The sequence below is a fragment of the Lissotriton vulgaris genome, chromosome 6 (assembly GCF_964263255.1).
Source record: "Lissotriton vulgaris chromosome 6, aLisVul1.2, whole genome shotgun sequence".
Lineage (NCBI taxonomy): Eukaryota > Metazoa > Chordata > Amphibia > Caudata > Salamandridae > Lissotriton > Lissotriton vulgaris.
In genome coordinates this window covers 1,848,772,289-1,848,797,937 of record NC_141694.1, presented here as the reverse complement: position 1 = coordinate 1,848,797,937, position 25,649 = coordinate 1,848,772,289, and the positions used below count along the sequence as shown (strand labels likewise).

The window sequence follows — 25,649 nt, the reverse complement described above, 5'->3', positions numbered from 1 at the left end:
CAACAAATCAAAGAATTATATCTGGATTCACCGTTGATTGAGCATTGGATTATTTCAGGGGTATTTATACTCCTACTATGCCTAATTTTAGTTTTAATTTTAGGAAAGTTTATTACAATTGAATGGACACAGCAAGTCAGAACATCAACCTAGTCCTCAAACCACACAGATCATCCCACGTGAAGAAAAGAGAACTGTCAACAGTAAATGTCACAGCCATTCCAATACCTGGTGGGGTAGTATGGGAGAAAACTGCCTATGAGATCTATGGTCCGGTCGAGATCCTGAAGTATCCTCATCAACTGAAGGTTTCCTTAAGTGACTTTGTAAAACCTAGTACATTCTCTGATGATTGGGACTTTAACAGTATTAATGACATGATGTCTGATTTAGTAATGTCAGCTAGATTCACAGAACATGATTATTTACAAGGTTCGTCTAGTTATGAACAGTTATTCTGTTTTACACATTATGGCGATCATTATTTGCATAAATCTGCACAGCCTAGAAATGTTTTTAAGTATAATCAATGGGAACATTGTGCTACACCACCGAAAAGTAGTTCTAAAGCATTTTTTGAGAAATTCAAATACTTCTCAAGGTTTAACACCAGTGATGCAGAAACGTTTTATTACAAACTGTTAGATAAAACAGGAATGAAAACAATGCTGACAAATTCTAAATTGATATATTCAGAAGCATTTTATGACAAAATGATGACATTTGGTTTTGATTATTGGAAAATTAACATTGAAACAAAAACCATTTGGGGTACAAAAGATTGGCAGGTACAAGGCCTTGAAGCACTATTCAGAACCTGCATGATACCAGAACAAATGATGTTTTTAAATGACACAATACACCAAACATCCTGTCTTGGCCTAGCTAAGATCAAAGACCTAAACAAACCGTCTATTCCAAAGCCAATACCTGAGAGTACAACAGATATTGAGATAGACGTATCACAAATTTTACATTTTAACAGAACACATCCTGATTGGAAAAAGTGGTTAATCTGGCCTACTGACACAAACAACTGTCAAGATAGATTCCTGAACAAAACACAGGGGTTAAAAATGACCAGACAAGACCCTAGATACTCCCAGAGACAACATCCAGGGATAGTAACAACATACAGTGTAGGGAAACTCTGCCTCGAATGGCTAGGGACATCCACACTGGCTGAAATTAAGCAACACTTGTCTTTACTAAAAGATGGTGCTGATTTGCGTGATTTCATTCTTGGACCACGCAAACAGCGTCAAAAACGTTTCATAGCGGCCAGCATCTATGCTGTGTACAACGAGGCTTGGAAAGTCACACAAATTGAAACAGCAGAAAAAATACGAGAAATTGATCGTATTAATTTGGAAAAATCACTTTCTGTAGTGGACAATGGGTTAATGACTCTGTCCTCCAGAATATATTCGTTGGACAATATTGTATCTTCTGCCTTTGACATAATAGACAGAGACTTGCTAATGTTACAGCATGGCCAAACTCAATTACGTTCTATTGTACAATTAGGCTGGACGCTGCAAAATCTTCGTTCAGGCTATGTGCCTTGGCGTTTAATCAACACAACGTCATTATTTTCCATTTTTAACCTTACTGATAAACAAATCAGTTTGGCACAGAAAGGAGCAGACTATACAATCCTGAGCATCGAAAAACTTGAGAGATTACCATTGACAATGTCAGAGAGTCCTGTCATTGAATGGATAATACACGGAATTATCACTATTCCGATAACAACTTTCCGATTTAAAAAGTGCCTTGAATACATACCTACTGGCCAGTATGAACGATTGGGTAAAGGTTATGTAAAATCAGAATGGAAATTACCATACACACATTCATGCTATAGTGACCGCGACAAAAATGTATTTCTTAGTGGTGAAAACTGTAAACATTCACTAAGCGGTATACTTTTGTGTCAGGGTATTAATTTACACGGAGCCTGTGAAGGTAATTCTAACAACCTCTCATTCCACCAGCTTGTCACACCTGCAACTCAGATAGAGCCCTTCTTTATGCAACTTTCGAATGGGAGTTACATTCTTAGAACGGATCACAGATGTTGTGGCCTTGTTCCAGGGAGAAGTTATCTCGTAAGCGTAACATCCATGGTCAAATGCTGTATGCAAGCATTGTTCCCGAGCGGGCCTGGAGACATAGAGACTCCCATCTGGCCTCGTCTGAATCTCTATTCTATACGAATTGATACTTTAAGCAAAATGAAGTCTGTGCTTTTGCAGACAACAGTGCCCATAACGTCATCAAAAGAGACGTATGATCTTCTAGTTGCAAGGACAGCTACGGAGGTTCATGACCTTTTATCAACAAATTGCCCAGTGCATTTCGTAGAAATGCTTAGCCAACTCCTTAACATGTCTAGTGCCACAGGCATCCCAGGCATATTTAAGACGATTTTTACGGGACTGCTAACACCATTTCAAGCAATTCTGGGAATCGTTCCAAATTTTGTCCACTCTGTTTTTGGCGGCATACCCCTATTTTTGGACTTGTAGCAGGGATTCTATTTTTGACCCTCCTGCTTCGTTATGGCAAGCCACAGCTCAGACATAACTCCTATGGGAATGGAAGAGACAATCCTAGCGATGCGCTACCGGGACAGAATAACTAGAGTCCTTGGATTGGCGAGGCTGAGAGATCTAAACATGACCTGGTTCCTTTCATTCAGACCGATATGGCAATCCTGCATCTTATCTGTACTACGATGTATGCTATGCGGAGATGAGTGCGTGTTGGACATCTGTCTTTCACTTCCATCAGCAGTACCAATGGATATCGATACTTTGCTAAGTCCGATAACGGCTCACGCATTGTGTTGTCCCCAGCGGCTACCAATCCTGATGACGGCATTCGTTGAGACTCCTGTGCTACGACTAGGTGGTAACAGTGGAGCGAGTGACAAAAACAGCATCACCCAGGTACGACCTTCTGTGAGCATTGCTGATCCCGACTATGATGACAGCAATCATTCTCATACTTGCCAAGTTACAGCACTATCGAATTTGGTCGAACTGTCACCTGATTTTGTAGACCAATTCTTTGAGAGCCTGTCTGATATGATGTTCTCACCAGAACAGAAATAATAACTTTGGAGAAGCTTTCCGACACACAGCGTTCCCATGAACTCTGAATTCGGCCTTCAGTTTTGAACAACAAAAACTGCTAAAAGCGTTGGAACTCTAATTTCCCTGTTCAAGCAATAATTCTTTTGAATTGAACACTTTTTAATATTCACCCTTTTTGGCACGAAAATTTCTTTGCTTAAAGTAAAACTATTCATAGAGATCAGAAGCTTCAACTTCTATTTCTACATACATCTAGAGACATAATAACTTTATACCAGCCTCTAGCACATTTATTGCAATGCATTTATATGTGATGATTTATCTCGCCCTTCTTCTGTTTCAGAGATATTTCATGTGTAATTCTTTTGCATAATCGTTCATTGATTTCATATGCTATAATTTTTGAATGATTTCTATGCTTCAAAAAACGTACAGTACCTAAATTTTCACGTATTACAATATACGCCTATTTTCAAATGCATATATGTATTTTGGGGTGGGCAATGTTACACATGCATCTTATTGCTCTAGTTTTAGTAATTTGATGGACGTGAATTCGTGGAGTGGGTGTGGCGTTCTAATCTAGGATCCTGATCGATACTGTGACCTTATGCCCCTATTCGGCTATAAATCCATTTATTCCCCATATTGGCATAACCGTTCAAGTGCAATATTCAGAAACTCATCTCTGGCCTTACACGAACAGAGCCACATTCCAGAATAGCTTTCTCTGCCACTTCCTTTGCAACCAATTAGTGCAATGACATAGCAGAAGTTACTATCTGAGATTCCTAGATTAACACTCCGAGTTCTTCAACAAGATAAAAACTCAGCAAACCTGGAAATCCCCGCTTGCTGTGTTTTGATTAGTAATAGAACTCTAATGAGCACTGATAGACGATCACTTCCTAGTGACATCTTTATTGACGTCTTATGTCCAGCAAACTTACGTCAAACAAGGCACCTTTCAGGTATAAATATTACCAACGTTGCCTTAAGCAAACGCTGCTGTCTGCTGTTGTGTTGGTGAAGCTGATGCTGCCAGCTATCTCGCTGCTGCTGAAGAAGCTGTCATGCTGATTATACCATAGCTGCTATCGCTATTGCTATCGCTGCTAACTAGCGAACGATGGTGTGGTGAACTTAGGAGCTGAACAGCTGTCCCCTGCAAAGATCCCAGCAGATGCAAGCTGCCCGCGGACGCTGCCCCTCCTCCTCCTCGACGCGCTGAAGAAGAGACGCTGCCTTTCTCCTGCAGAGAAATCCAGCTCCGGCGTTTCTAGTCTACCCTTGCGGGTGACTGGGATATCGAGCCCTGAGGGAGATACCAGACCTCCATCATTCTATTCCAGAGGTATGGTGTTGACTAAACCCTTGAGAGAGAATTCTTGAAGCAAACCTTGGCAAAACCAACTTAACTTAAAGCTACTTACTTACTCCCCTCCCAAGTATTAGGCTTAGGTCAGGTACACTGGGGTAGGCGTAGTTAGAAGCACCAGTTGAGTATTTTAGCCTAATGTATATATGAATGTATATATGTTTTATTCCTTTTAAACCATTGTATGGCTAAGAAACCATATCAATGCTTTTACAGTATTACTTCGCAATACTTATCTTACTGTACGTACTTTTTATAATAACAAGTCTTGCAATTGTGGCAATTCATTTCTCTTGTACGAGAAGAAAGACTGTTCAATAAATGTTACCTTTTATTGACAAACACCCGTCTCTCTATTCTCTACATATTGTGAAAGTAAACTGCACCAACCTGACTGAGTAAAATAACTGTCTATTGTTTCACACGACCCTAGAGATTGACTCTTGATCTGAGGAGCAAAGTTGTCATGTTGCACGGTTGTTGGAAAACTGAATCCCTTCTTGTCTGTGCCAGGGAAGCGGATCACTTCCTATTTCAGTCAAGAAAGTTTCCAGTGACCTCTGAGCTAGTTGGTAACAAACCCAATTAAGTTTAGCATAGTCAGTGGAGGCCTGGAAAATCCGCACTTCTACGTCGATACTACTGTTTATGTTATTCCAATGCGCAGGGCCTATTGGGAAAAGAGGAACTACGCTACACCCTTAGGTCCTCCAGTTCCTACTGGAGGAAATAAAGTAGGTTAGTTAGACATTCAAGCCTCTTACTGACATGTCCCTATCTACTCCAAACATGCAAAGTCTCTAAGATTTTCAGTGGATGATGAACATTTTCAGTCCTGAGTGTTTCTCTTTAAGTTCAAGTAATCCCCAGGATTTTTCATTAAATACATTTTCTGTGGAATAAAAGAATTACAGGAATCGGGGAAAACACTGCCGGTGCAGATTAAGAAAGAAAAGCAACTGTTACCATTCAGGAAGGCTTTAAAGACATGGCTTTTGAATCTTTGAGGTGTCTCTATCGTTCTTATCTGTCTCGTGCTGAGCTAGCGCCATGATACCTTCGGGTGAATGTTTTGCGCTCTACAAGTCTCGTTTTCATTTGCAACCAAAACGCGGACTAACGTTTTTTCATTTGGGAAGATATAACCTCACTTCTTTGTGTTGGACTTTGGACATAAATTGCTGTTACCAATTACCTGCGTGTTATGAGTGCAATGCCATTTCTGCTTAAATCTGCTTTTGGAGGGTTGTAAACCACCCTTTGGGGTCGAATGAAGGTCACGTCCTGGGCCCATTACACCTAGTTCTAACAACAATACTGTAGCCACCACACGCCTTAACAACTGGTGCGGGCTATTGTTGCCCTGACCTTTTTCTTTGTGTTTAAACGCACACAGTTCTTGAGGCTGTTTCTTCGGAGTGACACTCCAAACTTTCCACAATTTTACTGAAGCACTCTGTGTGACATTTGCTTATTTGCACTGCACCCAGGAGTATCATTTCTCTCTTACCCGGGACACTTTCTAGCTCTTTGAAGCTGCCATTCTTTATTTACACCATGCATGAGGTTCCAGAAAGGATTGAACCATTGCTCCAACGGCCTAAACTGCTGTTGTATTGCAGTTTCTAACCTGGAAACCCTTGCTGCTCCATGGAAAATAATCTGAAACGCATTTGCTGCCAGTGCTGCTTTGTTTGAAACCGCCTGCTTCGCGGTGGACTACCAAGAGCGAGTTTCATCTAGAGCAGTTCATGTTTCCCTTGTAAATTAGGTAAGCATGTATTGTACAGTTAGTTACAACTATTAGAACAGTTGTTTCCAATAAAAAATATATACTCAACAATACATAAACTTTGACTCTATTATTAATCGAAGTAAATAAGCTGTGCGGATCGATCTGCAATGCATAGTCTTGAGACAGTCATTCAGCAGGCTAATAGGAACCCATATGAATGAACCATGTGAGAGAACGTCTGTGAACAGGTATTAACCCGAAGGAGTGCTAATCTCGGATTCCTGTGTAGTATTTCCCCCCGTGGTGCCTGATTAAGCGGTCTGTCTGCACTAGATCGTCAGACTAACTAATACCCTTCTACAGCAGGCGGCACTTTTGACTACGTTCCTCAATCATGGGAATCCCATCATAAAATAGGGAAAAAGTTGCATTGACTAAACAACCTAAGGTTCTAAAAATAATCCTGTATGCAGATAATCGGTTTATCCTTCTGAGTTTGTTAACCTAACAAGAATTAAATTGGGCAACAAAGACACATTTTATGTATAGCACTAGGAAATATCAAAAACTGATGTATGAAGCACCATATCAATAAACCAAGTTGATGGTATTAGCTTTGTAAAGAGCTTTCACATTTTTCGAGTTCCATATAGGAGTAGCTCAGTCAGGCCTGTTTTTTTCTTTGTGTTGTAGGAACTGTATTCTTGGTTTTCTTTTGGGATCACCGGCCGCACAATGCAGAGGACAGAAACATGAAGTGAGCTACTTGTGCGTGGAAGTGGGCACCTTGATATCTGTGATTATAGTAGCCGTACCTTTGAGAAAGCTGCTCCAATTTTTGAAACCTTTTTGGCAATTATTACAATTGGCGATACAATACGTTCAGTGTCAGTTCATGATGACTTAAAACCTAATTAAATATGTAACTGTTTAATAAGTCGCCTATTCTTTTGATGCAATCTGCAGTATTATGAGTTTGGCCTGCTCCTACATCTACTGCTAACGTTTGAGGAAAACACATTGACTTAGAAGACTATTATGTCGCCACATAGATGTAGTCCGGGATGTTTGGAATGGAACCTGACTGACGAGTGAGATCATAAGCAAGGAGAGACGTGAGAGAGGAGTAAGACAGCGGGCGCAATGGAACAACTTCCTGTGAAGCTTTACTTCAAATACTCTTCTATTTAAAACAGCAGCTGTCCTCACACTACCTGTATTTGTATCTTTCTTTTATCAAGGAGAAAACAAGATTGAAGTCTGTGTTATCAACAAAGTTACAGGGCTTTGTAGATCACAGGCAGTAATGCTATTTGTTTAGGTTGGAAGTCAAAACGACTCTTTAAACTGGCCGGTGGTGGCGAGCCAATGCAGTTGAATCAGGAGACTTAAGGTGCGTTTCAACTTACTAAGGCCTTTTGTCATATTCCAGTACCACTGCCAGTGTCCTGAGAGCGCCCTATCCACGCTTGCAGGTTAAGCATGGAGTAACCAACCATGGCAGACATTCGATGTGTTTTGGATGCAAAGTGAATCAGTGGTACTTACCATTGGCGTCCCTGTCGCATGTCACCATTTTGGACTCTGTAGCACTCGCTTGGCGGTTCTAGTCTCTTTTCCTTGACTTACAACTCACTGTCAGCGTCAGAGTTCAGCTGTGGCGCTGCACAGTACTGCTCTTCAAAGACTTCCTGTGTTAAATGCAGGATGTGAATAGATCAATCAGCACAGTTAGCTACCGAGTATACACGGAGGGCTCCTGTGTTACATGCGGTATGTGAATAGGTCAATCAGCACGGTTAGCCACTGAGTATACACGGACTGCTCAGTCATTCTACCTATCCACTACCAGTGGAGAAGCCAAGCTCCAACTCTGACAGCCTTACTCTTATTCACTCATAGCTGTGTCCATTATTGTTTGCCATTACATGTCTGTTACTCTTGTGTGGTCTGTTTCCTGATGGCTATACCTCTTAACTCCAAGCAACAGTTGTGATAGAAGACATCCCTTTTTATCCTTAACCTACTGCAGTGTGTGTGTGCTTGTTAACTATTTTAAACTTTGAGTTCAGCTTCCCTGCGCTAAATCCAGTCCTGCAGTATTTTCTGTTCCAGGGATCTTTCTAGTAAGCATGTGTTCAATGTTTTTCAGTACTTAAGCTAAGAGTGTGTGTCTGTGCTAATTGTAGTGATGGGCCTATCATTTGCACCCTTCTTGTGATCCCACCATGATTTTTCTATTGCCTATGTTAGCGCCTCATTCAGTCAGCCTCCCATCTCCAGAATCTTTTAACCTAAATTGGCCAGCAGTACGAACAACTCTGTGCCTTCACGAATCGCACAAAGCACCCTTCCTCCCCTGGTGCTCTGGTGCTTGAAATGTATGTATTCTCAGTACGATCTTCTTCACTTTGCATATGTCCCGCTTCCACCTCTTAACAATTTAATTTTTTTCAAGGAAAATAATTCATTATTTTTCTGCTTTCTCCTCCACTGCACATCTACAGAACTTTTGATATGATTTGGAGAATTCCTGCTTTGACTGCTGTATTATCTTTTCTTGCTTGTCTCTAATGCCCAGTATTATCATTTTGGTCTCTCTGTTTTAGCTGCATCGTCTCACTTGCTTATTCACTGTATTCATAGTCTTTGTCTTATCCTCAAAATATACTCTTTTTTTTATTTTTATTTTTTATAGACGTGGTTTGTTTTGTGCCTCTCCCTTGTCAACTTAATTAATTAATTAATTTTAATTAATTAATTAATTAATTAATTAATTAATTGATTGCAGGTTTATATAGCGCTAGGATCGACTCCCGGAGGAGTATCTCCGCGCTTCGACCGCTGCGAAACCCTTCCTGGCTTCCCTGAGAGATGGTCCCTTAGTGGGTATCTCCAGGGTGAGACCAGGCATCCCCGGCGGTCTGGTGGGGCCGTTAGTGAAGATGAGGCAAGCTAATGCCCAGAGTTGCCGAGTGTGATCGCTGATCAGAGTGGGCACCGAGGCGAGAGAATTATCGAGTCCGCTGACCCTGGTCCAGAAACCTGCCGCGTCGGGAATCGAACCCTGGTCCCGGGCCGTCCTCTGCTCTCGGGTCTGCCGCCTCTAACCAGTGAGCCACACTACTTCACTTACTTGTGTAAGTTTGCTGATCTGTTGTATCTGTGTTGTTTTGTGGCTTCATGTGCCTGTACAGTCATCTGGCGCATTTTCACTGGGGTGCTGCAACGGTATAATTACGTTTGGATCCCTTCTACTTCCTTGTAGTAACTTAATGAAAACCCAGGGAAGATAACATTTCTTATACCAGGCTTGAGGCAGGGCAGATGCGAATTGTGACTTTTCCTTAATGAATGTCTTCTTGTTGTGTTATCACCGAAATGTTTCTTAAAAGCAATTTCATTGATTGGTGTGTTCAGGTGAAGAAAAACCGGAGGAGTACCAGAAACATTATCTAGGAACACGGTTTGCTTTTTTTTTTGGTCATATCCTTTGAGTCCTCTTGTTGTTTTAGTCTTCCTTTATAAATCAGTAACTTTTCCCTGTATGGAAACACATGCAGTCCTGTGGAGGGTGCAGTAGGACTGTAATGTCAATAATTGGTGATTCATTTTTTTCCAGGTTGTTGGAGTTGGTGTGGAAATAATATGGTGACACTGCCTTATTTCTTATATCTGTTGTTTTCTCATCCAAACATGTATTTATCTGTCAACAGTAATTTTCTAGTGACGGCAGGCAAAGACCGAAAGATCAAGTTCTGGGATCTGCGGCGACTATACGAACCACTGAATAGCATCAAGCGATTCCTGAGCACAGAGATCACGTGGATCCTACCATATAGCGGTGTTGCTGTGGCACAAGACAGCTGCTATGCATCGTAAGATCCTTTTTAATATAACAATGACATTGTACTTGTATCATTTCACAGTTACTTCCCCTTTGAGTTAACCCATCCAGTGTGGTACAAATGGGTTATGTTTTTGTTTTGCAGATTGTGTTTCTTACGCCAACTCTGGCATAAGCGTAATTCCTAGCCTCAAATGTGTGCCCAAAGTGTAGGTGACCAAACATCTTGGCTAGTATGTTTAAAATAGCTATTTATCCACACATCTCCCTACGCTATAAGTGCTTCGAGTGTTACGTAGCTATGTAAGTATACAGGATCCCCTGTTATTTCTCCTCTATTACCTTTCCTTTCAATAGTTACTTCCTACCACAGATTCCTCACTTGTAAGTATTCCCCGGGCATAAGACTGAATCTGGAAACCTTAAAGCAGTACCTCCGTATGCCAATTGGTGGGGTCGTGCAGCTTCGTGTCAATGTCATTCTGCTCCGAAAGTGCTGAGTGGAGCTGCATATAAGCGCCACCCATGCTCACTGATGTCAGTTATTTTCTTTTTGGGCCTTCAGATGCAGATCTGGAGCTGCTCCTTGGTAATTTTAGATTATTTATTCTAAATTTCTACTGTGCAAAAACAACGGGGTTCAAGCCATGCACTGTCACAAAAGTGTATGCTATTGGTGCCTGGTGTCATAGCACAATTCCATGGCCTACTACGACTGTGCTCAGACGAATCCAAAAGCCACATGGGGCTGCAAGGTGAAGATGTACGTCACCAAACATCGGAAGAAACCACTCCATGACCTGTCAAATTCGAAAGGAAGGCCTCGTTCCAACAGCAGATCATCATCCCATTTGGTTAAGTTTAAAAAAAAAAAAAGCATACCAATTGAAGCTGGAATCAGCTCCTTCCCATGACCCTCAAACTCCGTGAAAGGTGTAAGGGTGTCAGTGAGCCTCCCGGTCTCGCTCCTGATCTCCTTCATCTGAGCCAATTCCAAGTCTAGTCCTGATGAATCTTGAATTTCCAGATCCTTCAATTGCATCACAGCAAGTGAAGGCCTTTAAATAACCCATACAATGATCAAAATTGCAAACACAGCACAGTGAGTGTGAACTTGTACCGTAAGGACAGAGACAACAGCTACAAACTGCTATAACAGTAGGGGTTACAGCCGAGAGCACTTATGCACCCACTGCAAAAAAAAACGAAAAAGTTATGAACAGATTGCTTTAATTAATCTCAGCCACTGGAAATTCTCCTGGGTCACATTCCAGTCCATTACTTTGTATCACTGTGCCATTAAATACATGGCCCAACCATACACAGATCAATGTATTTTCCGCTAAAACAGGTGCTGTCAAGCCAAAGAAGCATGCCCTTTGACAGACTAGTTTTAGGCTCGTTTTGGCCTTTTGAGGTGTAGCGTCAGGCCTACAGCAGTGAGCACTCAACCCAGCTATGGGCATACCCAAGTTTTGTACTGCTAGAAAATATGGTCAGTTAAAGGATCAAAAAGGCTTCAGGTTTGAAAGCTCCAGCCATGCCTGTCAAAAACCCAAATTACTGGTGTACGTGGTCATGCTGTGGAAACATTCAGCGATGGGACATCGGCAACCTCTACCCTAGTTAAGCATAACTTTATACACCCTCTGAATGCAGTCTAGAGGCACAGCATTTGATGCTAGCGTGAGTGAAAGGCCTATAGTTTCTGCTGTGGGAGCAAATATATTTTTGCTTTTTGTCCATGTGCCAATCGAAGATTTATTCTCAAGGGAAGAGGCCATCACAACCAAATACTTATTGGTAGAAGAAAAAAGTAAAGAGGAAAGGAGTGGGATATTTAGCAGACCTGAAAATCCCATGATCCCTGTATTGTGCTGGTCAGAAAATCTAAGATCGATGGCTAGAAATGTGGCTTCTCCGGACCACCCAATCGTGTTTAAAGACTTTAAACGAGCTTGCATGTTTTAGCTGTGAAGATGGTTAAATGCTACTTGAGTTCTTTGACATATCAATCTTGTAACCAAATTCTGGGTATAAGCCTTGTACGGAAGGCATCTTTCTGAGAAAAACAAGCAAACACTGAAATGCAAATAATTCTTGCTTTAGACTGTTAACGATGGAAATACAGGGATGCTTACTACAGACAAGCACGAACAATGGGAGGGACTCAAAGGGATTTACAGCTCTAAACCTACATTGACAGACAACACTAGATTACTTTGTACCTGCCAGGTGTTCACAAAAGAATTCTGTAAGGCGTGAATAACGCTGTGGAGAATGTGTAGTATGAGGTCCCATGCATTGGGTCATGTAGGAAGTTGGCTCTGTATATCCTGTACCCAAATGAGGTATAGTGTGCACAGAGTCCAGTGGAACCCCAAAGGTAGGCAGAGGTAAAAGTAGATAGCACCTTATTCTCTATTTGTGGTAGTGTGGGTGAGCAGTAATGCTTTATAAGAGGGTAGTGTTAAGTATTTGTTGTACACACTCAATCATCAAATGATGACACACACTCAAAGACTGAACTCAGACCAATTTTGTTTGTACAAAAATGTTATTTTATTTATAGAACCAAGCCAAGCCTGGCACAGGTAAGTGAAATAAATGCTTTGCAAAATATTATGCAGTGTTTACATGTGAATGCAAGTTCAAATGCAGTTGTTTAAAATACAGGTAAGTCAAGGTATTGACATTACTGTACAGATTACTTTTTAGTTTACTTTTTATATGACGTGTTCTACTCAGTGTGATATGCTTAGCTATCACACTGGGACATTTCCTAGAGAAAAGGTCAGTAAAATCAGTTTTTCACAATTGTTTTTTTTCAGGTTTCCATACAAATCAACGCCACACAACATTTTTCAGACAAAAACAGTCAATGAATTCCTATGGAGAGAAATAAAGTGATCTGTTACCAGATAAGTACTCAGTCTTAGAGGTTGAGTTTCTGAGGTTAGGACAAGGGTTCCCCCAGGGTCAAAGATGCACTCTTGTTACACCCTCAGTGGCACTAGGGCGGCCGGGTGCAGAGTGCTGAGGCAACATGTTATCCAATGGAGAATAGGGGGCCTTTGGTTGGTGGCTGCTTACAAGCAGGCCCCTGGGTTGTGGGAGCAAAGCTCCTGGTGTTGGGTTCAGGGCAAAGGGGGATCCTGTATAGCACAAAAAGTGCAACCGCAGGGGCCGCAGGGTGCTCTTTTGGCGTCGAGTGCCAGGTTGGTTTCAATGGGGATTCTTCTGTTTCAACAAAGACTGCAGGCTTGGGGACGAAGATCTTCTGGAGGCGACTACCGGTCGGAGAGGTAAGTTGGGATACTTGGGAATCCTGGGACAGGTTCGGTTTGGCCACCCAAGGCCGTGGGGCTTCGGGTGCAGGGGTGTCTTTAGGCGCCAGGTTTCTCTTACCAGCTCCGGTCCCGGGGATCCACCAGAAAGAGGCTGCAGGCTACGCTGGAGGATTTGAGGCAGGTCAGAGACCACCAGATCACTGGTCAGAATTGCTGGGGAGACCTCGTAGTGTTGGGCCACTTGAACTAAGACCTTGGGCGACAGGTCCTGAGTGGTGCAGACTCGTGGATTTGGCCGGAGCCAGAGTCTGTGGGTGAACAAATCCGGTGTTCAGGGGCTACAGTCTTTTCTTTGGAAGGGAGGGCAGGTCCCCTGGGTTCTTTTTTTTTTTTTATGTTTCTTTTTATTTGAAAAAAAACCAAGGAAGGCAAATACAATACAAAGGAAAGTGAGGACTGTACGAGGGTAGGGCATCATATCTTCAAATGGTACAAATAACGAGATATTGAGGGGGGGAGGGGAGACGACACAGAGGAACATCGAAAGATCTCAATAAAATAAGGCGGTCAGGGGGAGAGTGGGACATCAAGGACCGCGTCAACTGGTGGTACACATATATCCCCTCTATATCTATTTCAGGGCCCCCAAAACCTGCTCCATTTCTGAGGGCTCCCCCAAGCCATGTACACTGTTTTTTCTCTGAACATACACCAATCCATATTTTTAACCCACAAGTCAAGAGTAGAAGGTTCTGTGACCCCCACAACTGTGCAATGTTCCGTTTGGCAATCATGGCCCCTAGAGTCACCAACTGGGTTTGTGCCACATTATTATTAGTATGCTCCCGGACATTTAAGTAAGCAACGCCTAGCTTCTGGTAAGAGGGCCACACCCGTGACCACCTGCATTACCGCATGTACTCTGTTCCAATAATCACACTTCCCGACATTCCCAGATGATATGGAGAAACGTCCCCAGTTGACCACAACCCCTCCGGCACAGACCCATCTCGGATAGCCCCATCCGAACCAAACGGGTACCCGTGACGTATACTCTATGTAATATTTTAAGCTGCACCAATCTCAATCGCGCTGGAATCGCGACCTCCTTAGGAGAGGAGATCGCCGACTGCCAATCCTCGTCATCAAGCTTGAGGCAGTCACTCGTTCATTGATAACGCAACTGCAATAAAAGGTCTGGTCGATGATTAAGCAATTTTTTGTACACTAGGGATATGGTGCTATCAGGCAGATTACCATCCAAAATACGATCCTCTAATGGGGTAGATTCCGGAATCTCTTCCCCTTCCGAGAAAACGGAAGTCAGAGCGTGTCTAATCTGGGCATAGCGAAAGTATTTCGCCCCTCCCAATTCATACTCTGTCTGCAAGGTCGCAAATTATTTAACCTGTCCTTTCACCCATATGTCTCCGACCTTGGAGACAACAATAAGATCCCACTTGTCGAACCCTTTAGTGTTCCACAGTTTGCCGAACCGATCTGTACCGAAAAGTGGGGTAGGCAGAGTTAAGCGGTCCTTCCACCCTAAGGAACTGGTAGCATCACGCCAGACCCGCACCGCAGTTCTAGTTGGACCCGTCAAAGTCTTCATCACCGACTTAGAATATAGCGCTCTGTAATAATTACCACCAGGTAATAACCACCGATCCATGGCGAAACCAGGATTCAACACGGGTCCATACGTACCGTGGTTGATGGCCCCCAACTGTGACGCCCAATAATATCTCTTGATATCAGGGAGGGCTATGCCCCCATCACACCATGGGAGCGTTAATTTAGCTAGTGCAATACGCGGTCTGCCTTCCCATAATAATTTCCTCTGCAAATCCTCCACCAAACTAAAGTATCTAGGTGGAACAATATCTAGCGTGTTCTGAAGGGCGTACAGAAAGCGAGGCAGCAACATCATTTTGAAAAGAGCCGCCCGTCCGAGCATGGACAATGGAAGTTTCTGCCAACCCTCAAAGTCTCGCCTTAATCGAGTCAAGGGAGGGAGAAGGTTCCTCTCCTAACAAATCATAGGGTCGATAGAAATATAGATTCCCAGATATTTAAATCCCTCCTGTGCTATTTGGATGGGACAATTACGAGGCAAGATCAGTATCTCGCCACTGAGGGCGTAGACATAGGATTTAGCCCAATTAATAACCAAACCCGAGTTTCTTCCGAAGGAGGCCAGAACATCGCAGAGTACCATTAGTGATTTCTTAGGGGAGATCAAATACAGAAGAATGTCGTCCGCATATAAGGAAATACGATCCTCGAAGTGCGGTGACCAATAGATGCCCCTCATCGAGGGTTCCCAGCGGATCCACGCCGTGAGAGGCTCGAGAGCTAACGCAAATAAAAGAGGAGATAATGGGCAACCCTGACGAGTACCTCGCCCGAGACAAAACAGCTTCGATACGCGACCATTAACTACAATCTGGGCATGAGGGTCTGCATATAGAAGGCGCACCCAACTGATGAAATCGGAACCGAAGCCGAACTTAGTTAGCACCGCCCACAGGTACGGCCATTCCACAGTATCGAACGCCATTGTTGCGTCCAACGACGCCAAAATGGCCAGCTCGCGTAGCGTCGAGGCCCTTTGAAGGACCCCATGAAGACGCCTAAGATTGAGTGCCGTATTTCTGTGTGGAATAAAGCCAGACTGGTCCGGGTGCACCAAATCACTAATAACCTTTATCAGCCTATTAGCCAACAACTTAACTATAATCTTAGGTTCAGAATTCAACAGAGAAATCGGTCAATACGAGTTACATCTATTCTTCGGTTTTCCCTCCTTATGAATTACGACAATCGAAGCCAGTCTCTGATTACGGGGGAGAAGACCACGGTCCCGGGACTCCAGAAACATGTCTCTTAAGTACGGGGCAATCCTATCCGGTCGCAGCTTATATAACTCAATCGGTAGGCCATTGGGACCCATTGCTTAACCTGAATTCAGGGAGCGTATTGCCAATGCCACTTCGTCGGCGGTGATCTTACTATCCAGGAGGTCCTGGTCCTCTACAGACAAACACGGGAGTGCGATGTCTAGCAACAAGCATGAATCCTCCTTCGGTATATCCGACACGGAAGATTAAACAGAACGAAAATGTTTGGCAAAGCTTGCCACTATTTCTTGCGGATCGGTCACTAGAGTTCCGTCTTCCATCTCAATTTCGGGTACCACACGACTAGCTCTGTCTTTCCTATCCAACCATGCGATCAATTTACCAGCTTTATCACCAACATCATAAATACGCCCTGTTGTTTACGACTAAGAGCCTTTGCACCATCCGTTACCAACATTCTATAATACGACTGCTTTAATTGCAGGACATGAAATCTGGAGGGGGTAACCTCCTGCTCCAATTCCGATTCCAACGCAGCTATCTCCGATTCCATTCTAACCACATCCTCTTCCTTCTGTTTCTTAACACCGACTATTAAAGAGAGAGCCTGACCTCTAATCACTGTCTTACAAGCCTCCCATAACGATACAGAGGAAGAGACCGAACACTCATTCTTTTGAAAATAATGGTCCAATGCCTTAATCAGTGAACTGCGAGTCTTGGGATTCCGAAGATACCAGGGGTTGATGGGAGCCACCCTACCCCCAGATCCAGATGCTAGTTCGAACTGAAACCAAAGTGGGGAGTGATCAGAAATACCACGAGCCATATGTCTAACCTCAGCAATATAGGACGCCTGTGCAGCTGGCACTAACACGTAGTCTATCATGGAAAGACTACCATGGGCATCGGAGTGAAAAGTGTATTGTCGTTGAGTAGCGTGTAGCAACCTCCAGCTGTCCACCAGGCCCATCGTGTCAATGAAGTCCGGCAACCAGCCCTGAACCCCCGTGAGAGCCAAAGGCGGGTGCCTGTCTAACTCTCCAGATAACACTGCATTGAAGTCACCCCCCAGAATCAGAAACCCTCCCGGAAGATCTAATAGAACCCGTCCCAGATCAGCAAAGGTCGTAGATTGCAGGCCATGAGGAACATAAACAGATACAAGGGAAAGCACACTGCCCTCCCACCTCCCAGAAACTGCAACATAGCGGCCCCTCTCATCGAGGACCGAGGATTCTACTTCAAATGGAAAAGAGGTCTTAAGGAGAATTCCAACCCCCCGGGACCCAGACGAGAACCCCGCATGGGCCACCAGACGGTATCCCTTTCTATTCATGGTCTGACACGTATTACCCACTAAATGAGTTTCTTGAAGCAGAACTACATCCGGAGAGTGTCGCTTCAAAAGTTGCAACACCACTCCACGTTTGATCTTGTCCCCCAGCCCATTCACATTCCAACTCATCGACCTCAACCCCCTACCGCCCATCATGAAGCAGAATGAACCCCCCCCCCCCCCCCCTCCATCCCCAAGTCCTTCACATCCAGGAGAATGTCTTGCAATATAGTGCCTTGCTGGAGAACGAAACTGAAAAACACCCCCCACCTCCCCTCCCCAAACACCCCGTTACAACACCCCCCACCCTGCACCCCTGCTTACGACCATAAAGCCACCCCAACTCGCAGTGTGCCTGTCGCCCCCACATCTACAAAAAGAAAGCTATGGAGGAGAGAGACCCTTCAGTAACCCAACCACCCCCCCATACAGTCAGCACAAAACTACACTCTGGTTCAGAACCATACAATCGAAGAAACCCTAGAAACCCCGGAGACAAGACATTTGATATGCATTCCTCAGCCATTTGTTCGCCTTCAGCCCCACCAGATGGTTCCCCCAAATCTTGCTGGGCAGGCAAAGTGTCTAACCAGTCGGCCACCACTTTGGGTTTATCAAAGAAGTAGGTCCTTTCATTATGTTCAATCCTCAGCTTGGACGGAAAAAGCATAGCATATTTGAGGCCCATGTCCCGAAGTCTCCTCTTCACCCCCAGAAAACTGAGTCTTTGCTTTTGAACCGCCTGTGTGAAGTCCGGATAAAAGCTGATAGTTGAGTTCTCGAACTTCAGGGGTCAACTTGCTCGAGATGTCTGGAGGATATCATCTCTCTCGAAAATTAAAAATCCGTGCAATAATAGGCCTCGGCGGGGCACCCACTTTCGGTCTTCCACCAGGAACTCTGTGTGCTCTTTCCACAGTGAAGAACTTGCTCAGTCCCTTGGGCTTTAGCTGGTTCATGATCAGGTTTTCAATGTGAGATCGGCCGCTTGCTCCTCCGCCTTTTCCGGAACACCGATTACACAGACATTGTTCCTTCGTGCCCTCCCTTCAAAGTCCTCAAGGCGGCGGACAACAGAGTCGTTCGAGGCCCTCAAGTTCCGCATCTCTGTCTGTAATTCTACGACATCATCAGTTAGACTCAATGTCTTAATGTCCAACGATTTGACCTTCTCGTTTGTCTTTGCGAGGTCCGTGCGGATAAGATTGACATCAATAGCCACCGTATCCAATTTATGCGCCAGGGTCTCCCATCTGCTTACCAAGGGACGACCTGATACCATCAATGGCGGCCATAACATCCTGCAGAGTCAACTCAGTCGCCGGAGCCGAGGAATCCTTTGCTTCCTCCTGCGACTTGCCAAGTCCACTGGGCGACCCCTTAACCTGGGCATACCGGTCCATGACATTGGACTGGGTATATCCACCCCTTCTGGTGGTTTTTAAGTTCTGCTTGTCCCCCTCCGGTTTGCTCGCCATCTCAAAGCACTCACCAGTCGGTGTCCAAGCCGGAAGAGCTGCTCTCCGATACAGCAGGCAATAGATAAGGACTTTATGCCAGGCTATGCTCCCAATGTCTCCTATTTGCCCAGCTGTAAAAGACCGAGATTGTAAAGTGGCCTCCGAGCGATACACTCAAATCAGCCCAAGCAGAGGGGGGGGGGGGGGGGGGGGGGGGGGGGAAGGAAGTGTCCCCAGGGCCCAGGCACGAAACGTCATATCCTGTCCTGGATACGCAAACACTGCCCGGGGCGAGAGCCGCAGCAACGATGAAGCGTCTTCCGAGTATAGAATGGTCCAAGTGCCGAAAGCGAAAGTGAAAGTGCGGCTGGAGCAGGCTCCCTCACCGAGCCTTGACGATGTTGTTCAATTACACCCCGGGCACCATGCCAACTCTAGCCCCGGGCCTCCAGGAGATACAGGCCGCAAACTTCACCACTTCACAACTTCAGCCTCCGGGGTCCGATCGGGACGCTGTTTTCAGGTTTCAGGTCTCCTGTGGTTCATCTACCCAGAGATGTCGACAGCTGACAGGATCAGTGACAGGATATATGCGGGAGGGTCTCGGGAGCCCCTTGCTCACGTGGCCATCTTGGATGCGCGCAAAGCTCCTCCCGTCCTCTGGGTTCTTGGGGTTGCTGGCTGCTGGACACACCGGAGTTTCGCTTCTGCCGGTTCGAGGTGGGGACAGGTAGATAGGGCTGGGGCCAAGTCAGTGGGCGTCCTCTTCCTCTTAGCTTCAGCACGGCTGATAAGTCCTTTTTCTTTTCTTCTTGGTCGTTTCTTGTCTGAGGAGGCAAGGTTCGGGGGTGCCCCTAAATACTCGTTTTAGGGACTTTACTGGTAAGTAAAGGTTGGGACCAATGGGTCCCTTCCTTGGGGTGGGTACACCCCCTATTATGCCACCCTCCAGTGGGAGGGGGGCAAATGCCTCACTCTGGTTGGCCGGGTGCCCCATCTGCAAGACGGCAGGGACTGAGAGTTATGTTTCACCTCGCCCCCCCCCACCTGAGGGGTGAGGTTGGCAAAGGGGGCCACACCTACCTTCCTCACTTGGTTTTCTCGGTGGTCCTCCTGCCTAAAGTGGGGGTTTGAACCGTGGGGACCAGTTGCTGGAAGTAGCAAAAGGCCTGGGGAAGCTCACAAAGGCGGCAATGCTTTGAAGCTTCCCCTTTTCGGACCCTACCCATCCTGGGCAAGGAGGCTTGGCACCTCGTCCCAGGATGTGCATTGTTTCAGACCCCCCCCCCCCCCCCCCCGGGAGTAGCAGCAGCTCTTGACCCAGGGGTCCAGAAACATGTCTGGTGGTGGCAGCTGGTGAGCAGCCACTCAGCCTGGGCACTCGTGTTGGGTCATCTCTAAGATGCCCTCTGTGTGCATTTTTCATTAAATTCCACACTGGCATCAGTGTGGGTTTAATGTGCTGAGAAGTTTGATACCAAACTTCCCAGTTTTCAGTGAAGCCATTATGGTACTGTAGATTTTGTAATGACAAACTCCCAGCACCATATACTCTTAATGGTAAACTGCACTTACAATGTCTAAGAATTGGCTTTGACACTGTAGGGGGTACAAGGCTCATGCACCTGTACCCTCACCACTGGTGTAGCACACTCCGCTAGAGGGGTGGCTGATCTGTGTCAGGGCAGTAGGTTGTAGGCATGGCACACAGGGAAGTGTGCCATGTCAACACTTCACTATGTTCTGCACCAAAACACGCGGCCTGGAGAGAGAGAGAGAGAGAGAGAGAGAGAGAAAGAAATCCGACATGCTGCTTGAGCAACGAAAAAACACATGTGACTAACAAAAAGACGAGCGGCCACCATATTTAATAATAAAGCTGAAGCGTGGTGCGAGAAGATATAAAGCGCGATTGCCTCTTAAAATATTAAATGCTGTCCAAAACATGAACCATGTTGTCAATGAAGCGGGTGTCGTGCTGGCACATGAGCCAAGTGAAAGCAACAAAAAATTGAGTGCACCGGAAGGAACATAAATTAATTTTAAAAGTAAGACCACACATAACGGGGGCAGTAGCCTGGGAGGGTCCGAAACACCAAAGGGCGGGACTAATTAAGCATATCCACCAAACAAAAAAAGGCATTTACGAAGGGCACTAACAGGAGGCAGTAGAAAAGATGGGAGGTGCTTCAAGCCCATATTCACAGCATGCCTCGCAAACCGGAAAAGCACCTAAAAAGCAGTAAATAATTCAGCGTTCTGTATTTTGTTCACTTATTGTCATGTATATAATTCTAAAGATTAGAAAATGGTTAATGTGATTCATTTGTTCATCATGTTCTGAACAAAAGCATAATGGTAAGATAACCTAGAAAATGGAAAGAATTGTTGGTTATACCATAAGACATGTTATCCAGAGTATCATTCAAATTGTTTGTGTCTGACTTCCCCACCCAAAAAAATGAAGTGTTTTGTAACGTGCTCTGCCCTCTGCTGCACAAGAGGCATCCTATAGGGGTTGGGGTTTTCCATTTTCTGGATCAAAATAGAGTTCCTTTTCCACATTGGGAAGGCCCCTCCTTACAGCATTGTAATGTAACATTTATTTATTTATTTATTTATTCAGAGTTTTATATAGCGCAAACAAGATCTTTACAGATATCAGAGCGCTTCACAGAAACAGGGGTGGGGATAGCATGAAGGTGATGCAACATAATATTGGGTGCAATATAAAATTCAGTAGCATGATCGGATGGCAGTCATGTTCTAATAAAAGATCAATAAACAATCAAATAAGCGATAATATAAGACGATACTGAGTCTTTCATACAACTACGATAAAAATCAGGAGAACTTATGCTAAAGGGATTGCTTATGCCAGTATCTAAAAGTTACGGGGAGCAAAGGGGACGGGCATCGAGATTCAGTAGGTTAACGTGAATAGTCTAATAGATATTTAGTGAGTAGTATAAAAGGATCGACTAACCATCATGGAATTATGGCAAACAAGAAGAATAAACTAATCTAGATCCTGAATAATATGACATTATTTGACATTAGACAAACATGTAACCAGTAATACCCAAGCGGTGCGAAGTCTCTGAGCAACAAACATTAAAGTTCAGGTGAACTTAGCCATGAGTATGGCTTTCACCTCTTTCTTAAAGTCGGCCGTGGAGGAGATAAGCCTGGTTTCAGGAGGGAGTGCGTTCCAGATCCTCTGTGCCATTCCTGAGAAGGAGCGTTTGTATGTTTTTTCCTTCCGGAATCTGCGAGGTTTCAAGAGTAGATTTTTTGTACTTCTATTGGATCTCGAACCCCCTGATATAGTCAGCTTTTGAGTGAGGTAGTTAGGTGCCTTTTGGTGTACGGCCGCGTGTGTCATCACAGCAATTTTCAGTTGTATTCTGGCTTCAAAGGGCAGCCATTTCAGAGATTTCAAGTCAGGGGTTATATGAGAGTGTTTTCTTGAGCCCGTAATGAGTCTCGCGGCAGCGTTCAAGGAGGCTCTTAGGGGTGCAGGTGTTGCTAGAGGGAGACCACTGAGGGTCACAATTCCATAGTCTATGCGGGGGGTGACAAGGGCTTGTACTGCATTTTGGAAGTCTTTGGCTGGGAGGAAGGGTTTCAGCTTCCTCAATGTGTTGATATGGAAATTGGCTCCTTTCGTTGCTTTGCTAATGTGCTGTTGCATGTTGAGCTTTGCGTCAAGTGTGACACCTAAGGATTTCGCGGACTCCACGATGGTGGGCCGGACATTGAATGCTGTTAGGTGGTTAAGCCAAAGTTGGGTGGTGGTAGATTTCGCAGGGGGTGCTATCAAAAGGAACTCAGTTTTCAGAGCATTTAGTTTGAGGTGATTGTCGGCCAACCATGATTGGGTCTTTATAAGACTGTAGTTCAGGAGTTTGATATCTTCCGGCGATTGTACCTTTAGGTAGAGTTGAGTGTCATCGGCATACATATGGAAGCATACATTGGATGCTTGGAGCAGGGTGGCAAGTGGCTCCATGATGAGGTTGAACAGTGTGGGTGAAAGGGAGGATCCTTGTGGAACGCCTAAGTCTACTGGCACAGACGAGGTCAACACATTGTTGATCTTGAACTTCTGAGACCGGTTATGTAGGAAGGAAGTGAACCACTTGAGAACAGTCCCGGATAAACCCATTCTAGTGTTTAGCAGCTCAAGGAGGTTCTTGTGTTTGACCGTGTCAAAAGCTGAAGAAAGGTCGAGAAGGATGAGGAGGCATGAATCATTGCGATCAAGCATTTGGAGGGCGTCATCGATTATGTGAGTCATGGCCGTTTCCGTGCTGTGCTTCGCTCGGAAGCCTGATTGATGAGGGTTGAGGAGATCAAACTTGTCAATGTGTTTTGTTAGTTGAAGTTGCACACATTTTTCCAGCAGTTTGGCCAAGGTGGGGATGTTTGTGATGGGACGGTAATTGTTTAAGTCAGACGGGTCAGCTGTAGGTTTCTTGAGTATGGGCGTGACTTGCCCCACCTTGAGTGAGTCAGGGATGAGGCCTTGTTGAAGGGAGCTGTTAATGATTTTAGTCCAGAGTGGGAGGAGCATGGTGGTGAAGTCTTTTACCGCGTTAGCAGGCAGGGGGTCTGTGAGGTGATTAGAGGGCTTCAAGGTACCGAGCAGTCTGCGTATTGCATCTTCAGAGTAGATGTCGAATGAAGCCCACGATGCGCTGTTTTTTGGCTGAATGTTAGACATTCTGATGTGAACAGGGTGTTGGCTTACGTCATTGAGGAGATCCTTTCTTATGTTGTCGGTCTTTAGCTTGAAGAAGGCGGAAAAGTCTTCACTGTGTGGGATATCGCTTGTTGGGTTGTTTGATTGCAAGGGTTGCGGCTTTGTTTGACTTTTGACTAGTTCGAACAATTTTCTTGGTCGGTTTTTCGCTTGGTCAAGCTGGAGGCGAAAGAAGTCAGATTTTGCACGCTTGATTTTCCTAAAATAGGCATTTCTCTTGTTTTAAGCTTTTTGCGATGTAGTAATGAGGGGTCAGCTCTCCAAGTGCGCTCTGCCGATCGCATAGCACGCCTGTCTTCGTTGAGTCTGCCGTCATACCAAGGGTTCGAGCTCTTGGTGGAGACTCTCTTTAGTTGCAGTGGGGCGGCTTCGTTGATTATAGAGGTCATAGAGTCGAGGTAGAGGTCGGTCAGTGATTGAACATCAGAGACGTCAGCAGGGGGAAGGAGGAGCCTGTAGGTGTGGGGAGGTAGGGCGTTAGGGTTGAGATTCTTCATGTCCCTTTTCCAGATCTTGCATTTGGTGGGTTGAGCCGGGGAGGGTTTGACTTTTTCATTGATAAAGAAGGTGATGACGTGGTGATCTGACCAATCACAGGGTTGGATTGACCCCAGTTGGGTAGCGTACTCTTTGGCGATGATGAGATCGAGTTTCGAACCTTTATCATGTGTTGGGCTGTTGCATATTTGGGTGAGGTCAAGCGCATTAAGGAAAGATTTGAGACTATTCACCACTGTGTTTTTCTGATCGTTCCAGTGGAGATTAAAGTCACCCAGGTAGATTTGAGTGATCTGCCGACCGGCGTTGGAAGTAATAGTGTCCATGAGTTGTTGAGAGAAAATGAGGTTGTCCCTCGGCGGGTGATAGATGAGGTGTAGAGCACATACTGGTTTGCCCTCACTGGAGATATCGAGGCAAAAGAGTTCACAGGAAGTGAGGGAGGGGGAGGTGACTGGTGACGGATAGATTGTTCCTGAAAATGCATGCGATTCCCCCGCCCGTCTTGCCGGTCCTGTCGAGTCTGATGATGTGGTAATTGGGGGGAACTAGTATGTCCATAATGGGCGTGGAGGCTTCAGTTAGCCATGTTTCCGTCAATATGGCTAGGTCAAGATCCATTGATGTGACGAGTTCTGCAATGTCGGAGGAGTGTCTCTGGGCCGATCTGCAGTTGAGAAGGATGCATTTGAGTCTGGGGGTGAGAAGGGAGGTCGAGTGTTCTAGTAATAGGGGGACTCTTCTGAGGTTGTTTGGGATAGAACTTCTGATGCTTAGTGTTGGGTGCCTAAGGGGATTTGAGAGAATAGTGGGTATGGGGAGGTGAGTGGGGGTTGTGTTTTACCGGTCCTGGGCCAAACGAGCGGAGGAGGGTGCATAAGTCGTGGTCCGACAGGGAGTTAAGGGCACGCAGGGGACGGTGGGTGTTGTTGCGGGCGGGGATAGAGGGCCAGTGTGGAGAGAGTTGAGTGCGAGGGACTGTGGGGAGAGTGCGTCGTTTGTTGGGTAGGGTGGTGGTCGTTGTGGGTCGATGTTGTCTGGGAGGTGTGTGAAGAAACTCTTTGATGGTGCGGAGCTCTTCTTTGAGTTGTAGGATAGAATCAGGTCGAGAGGTGTCTTGGTGTTAGTGTTCGTGATGTGGGCCATGGGCGAGGCGTTGAAAGGGGACTTAGAGGGCGAATTTGGGGCGGTAGTGGAGGGCTCTGCTGTTAAAGTGGGTGGGGTGGTATTCGGTGGGTGCGATGATTTGTAGGTGAGGGGTGTGGGTGAGGTAGGGGGAGGGTGGGAAGTAGTGGTGGGGGCGTCGGTGTGGGGTGGTGCCGGTGAGTTGAGGGATGAGTGAAGGTCGAAGATAATGGGGGTGGTAAGGAAGCGG

The 25,649-nt window shown here is 45.2% G+C and overlaps 1 protein-coding gene across 2 annotated transcripts in view; it reads left to right on the top strand.

The window, feature by feature from the left end:
* GTF3C2 (general transcription factor IIIC subunit 2) overlaps window positions 1-25,649 on the top strand; it is a 908,247-nt gene that overhangs the window by 681,175 nt on the left and 201,423 nt on the right. For both annotated transcript variants that reach the window (XM_086928162.1, XM_086928163.1), the window contains exon 14: window positions 9,931-10,092. In XM_086928162.1, the coding sequence (XP_086784288.1) occupies window positions 9,931-10,092 (162 nt within the window). The remainder of the gene's footprint in view (window positions 1-9,930; window positions 10,093-25,649) is intronic.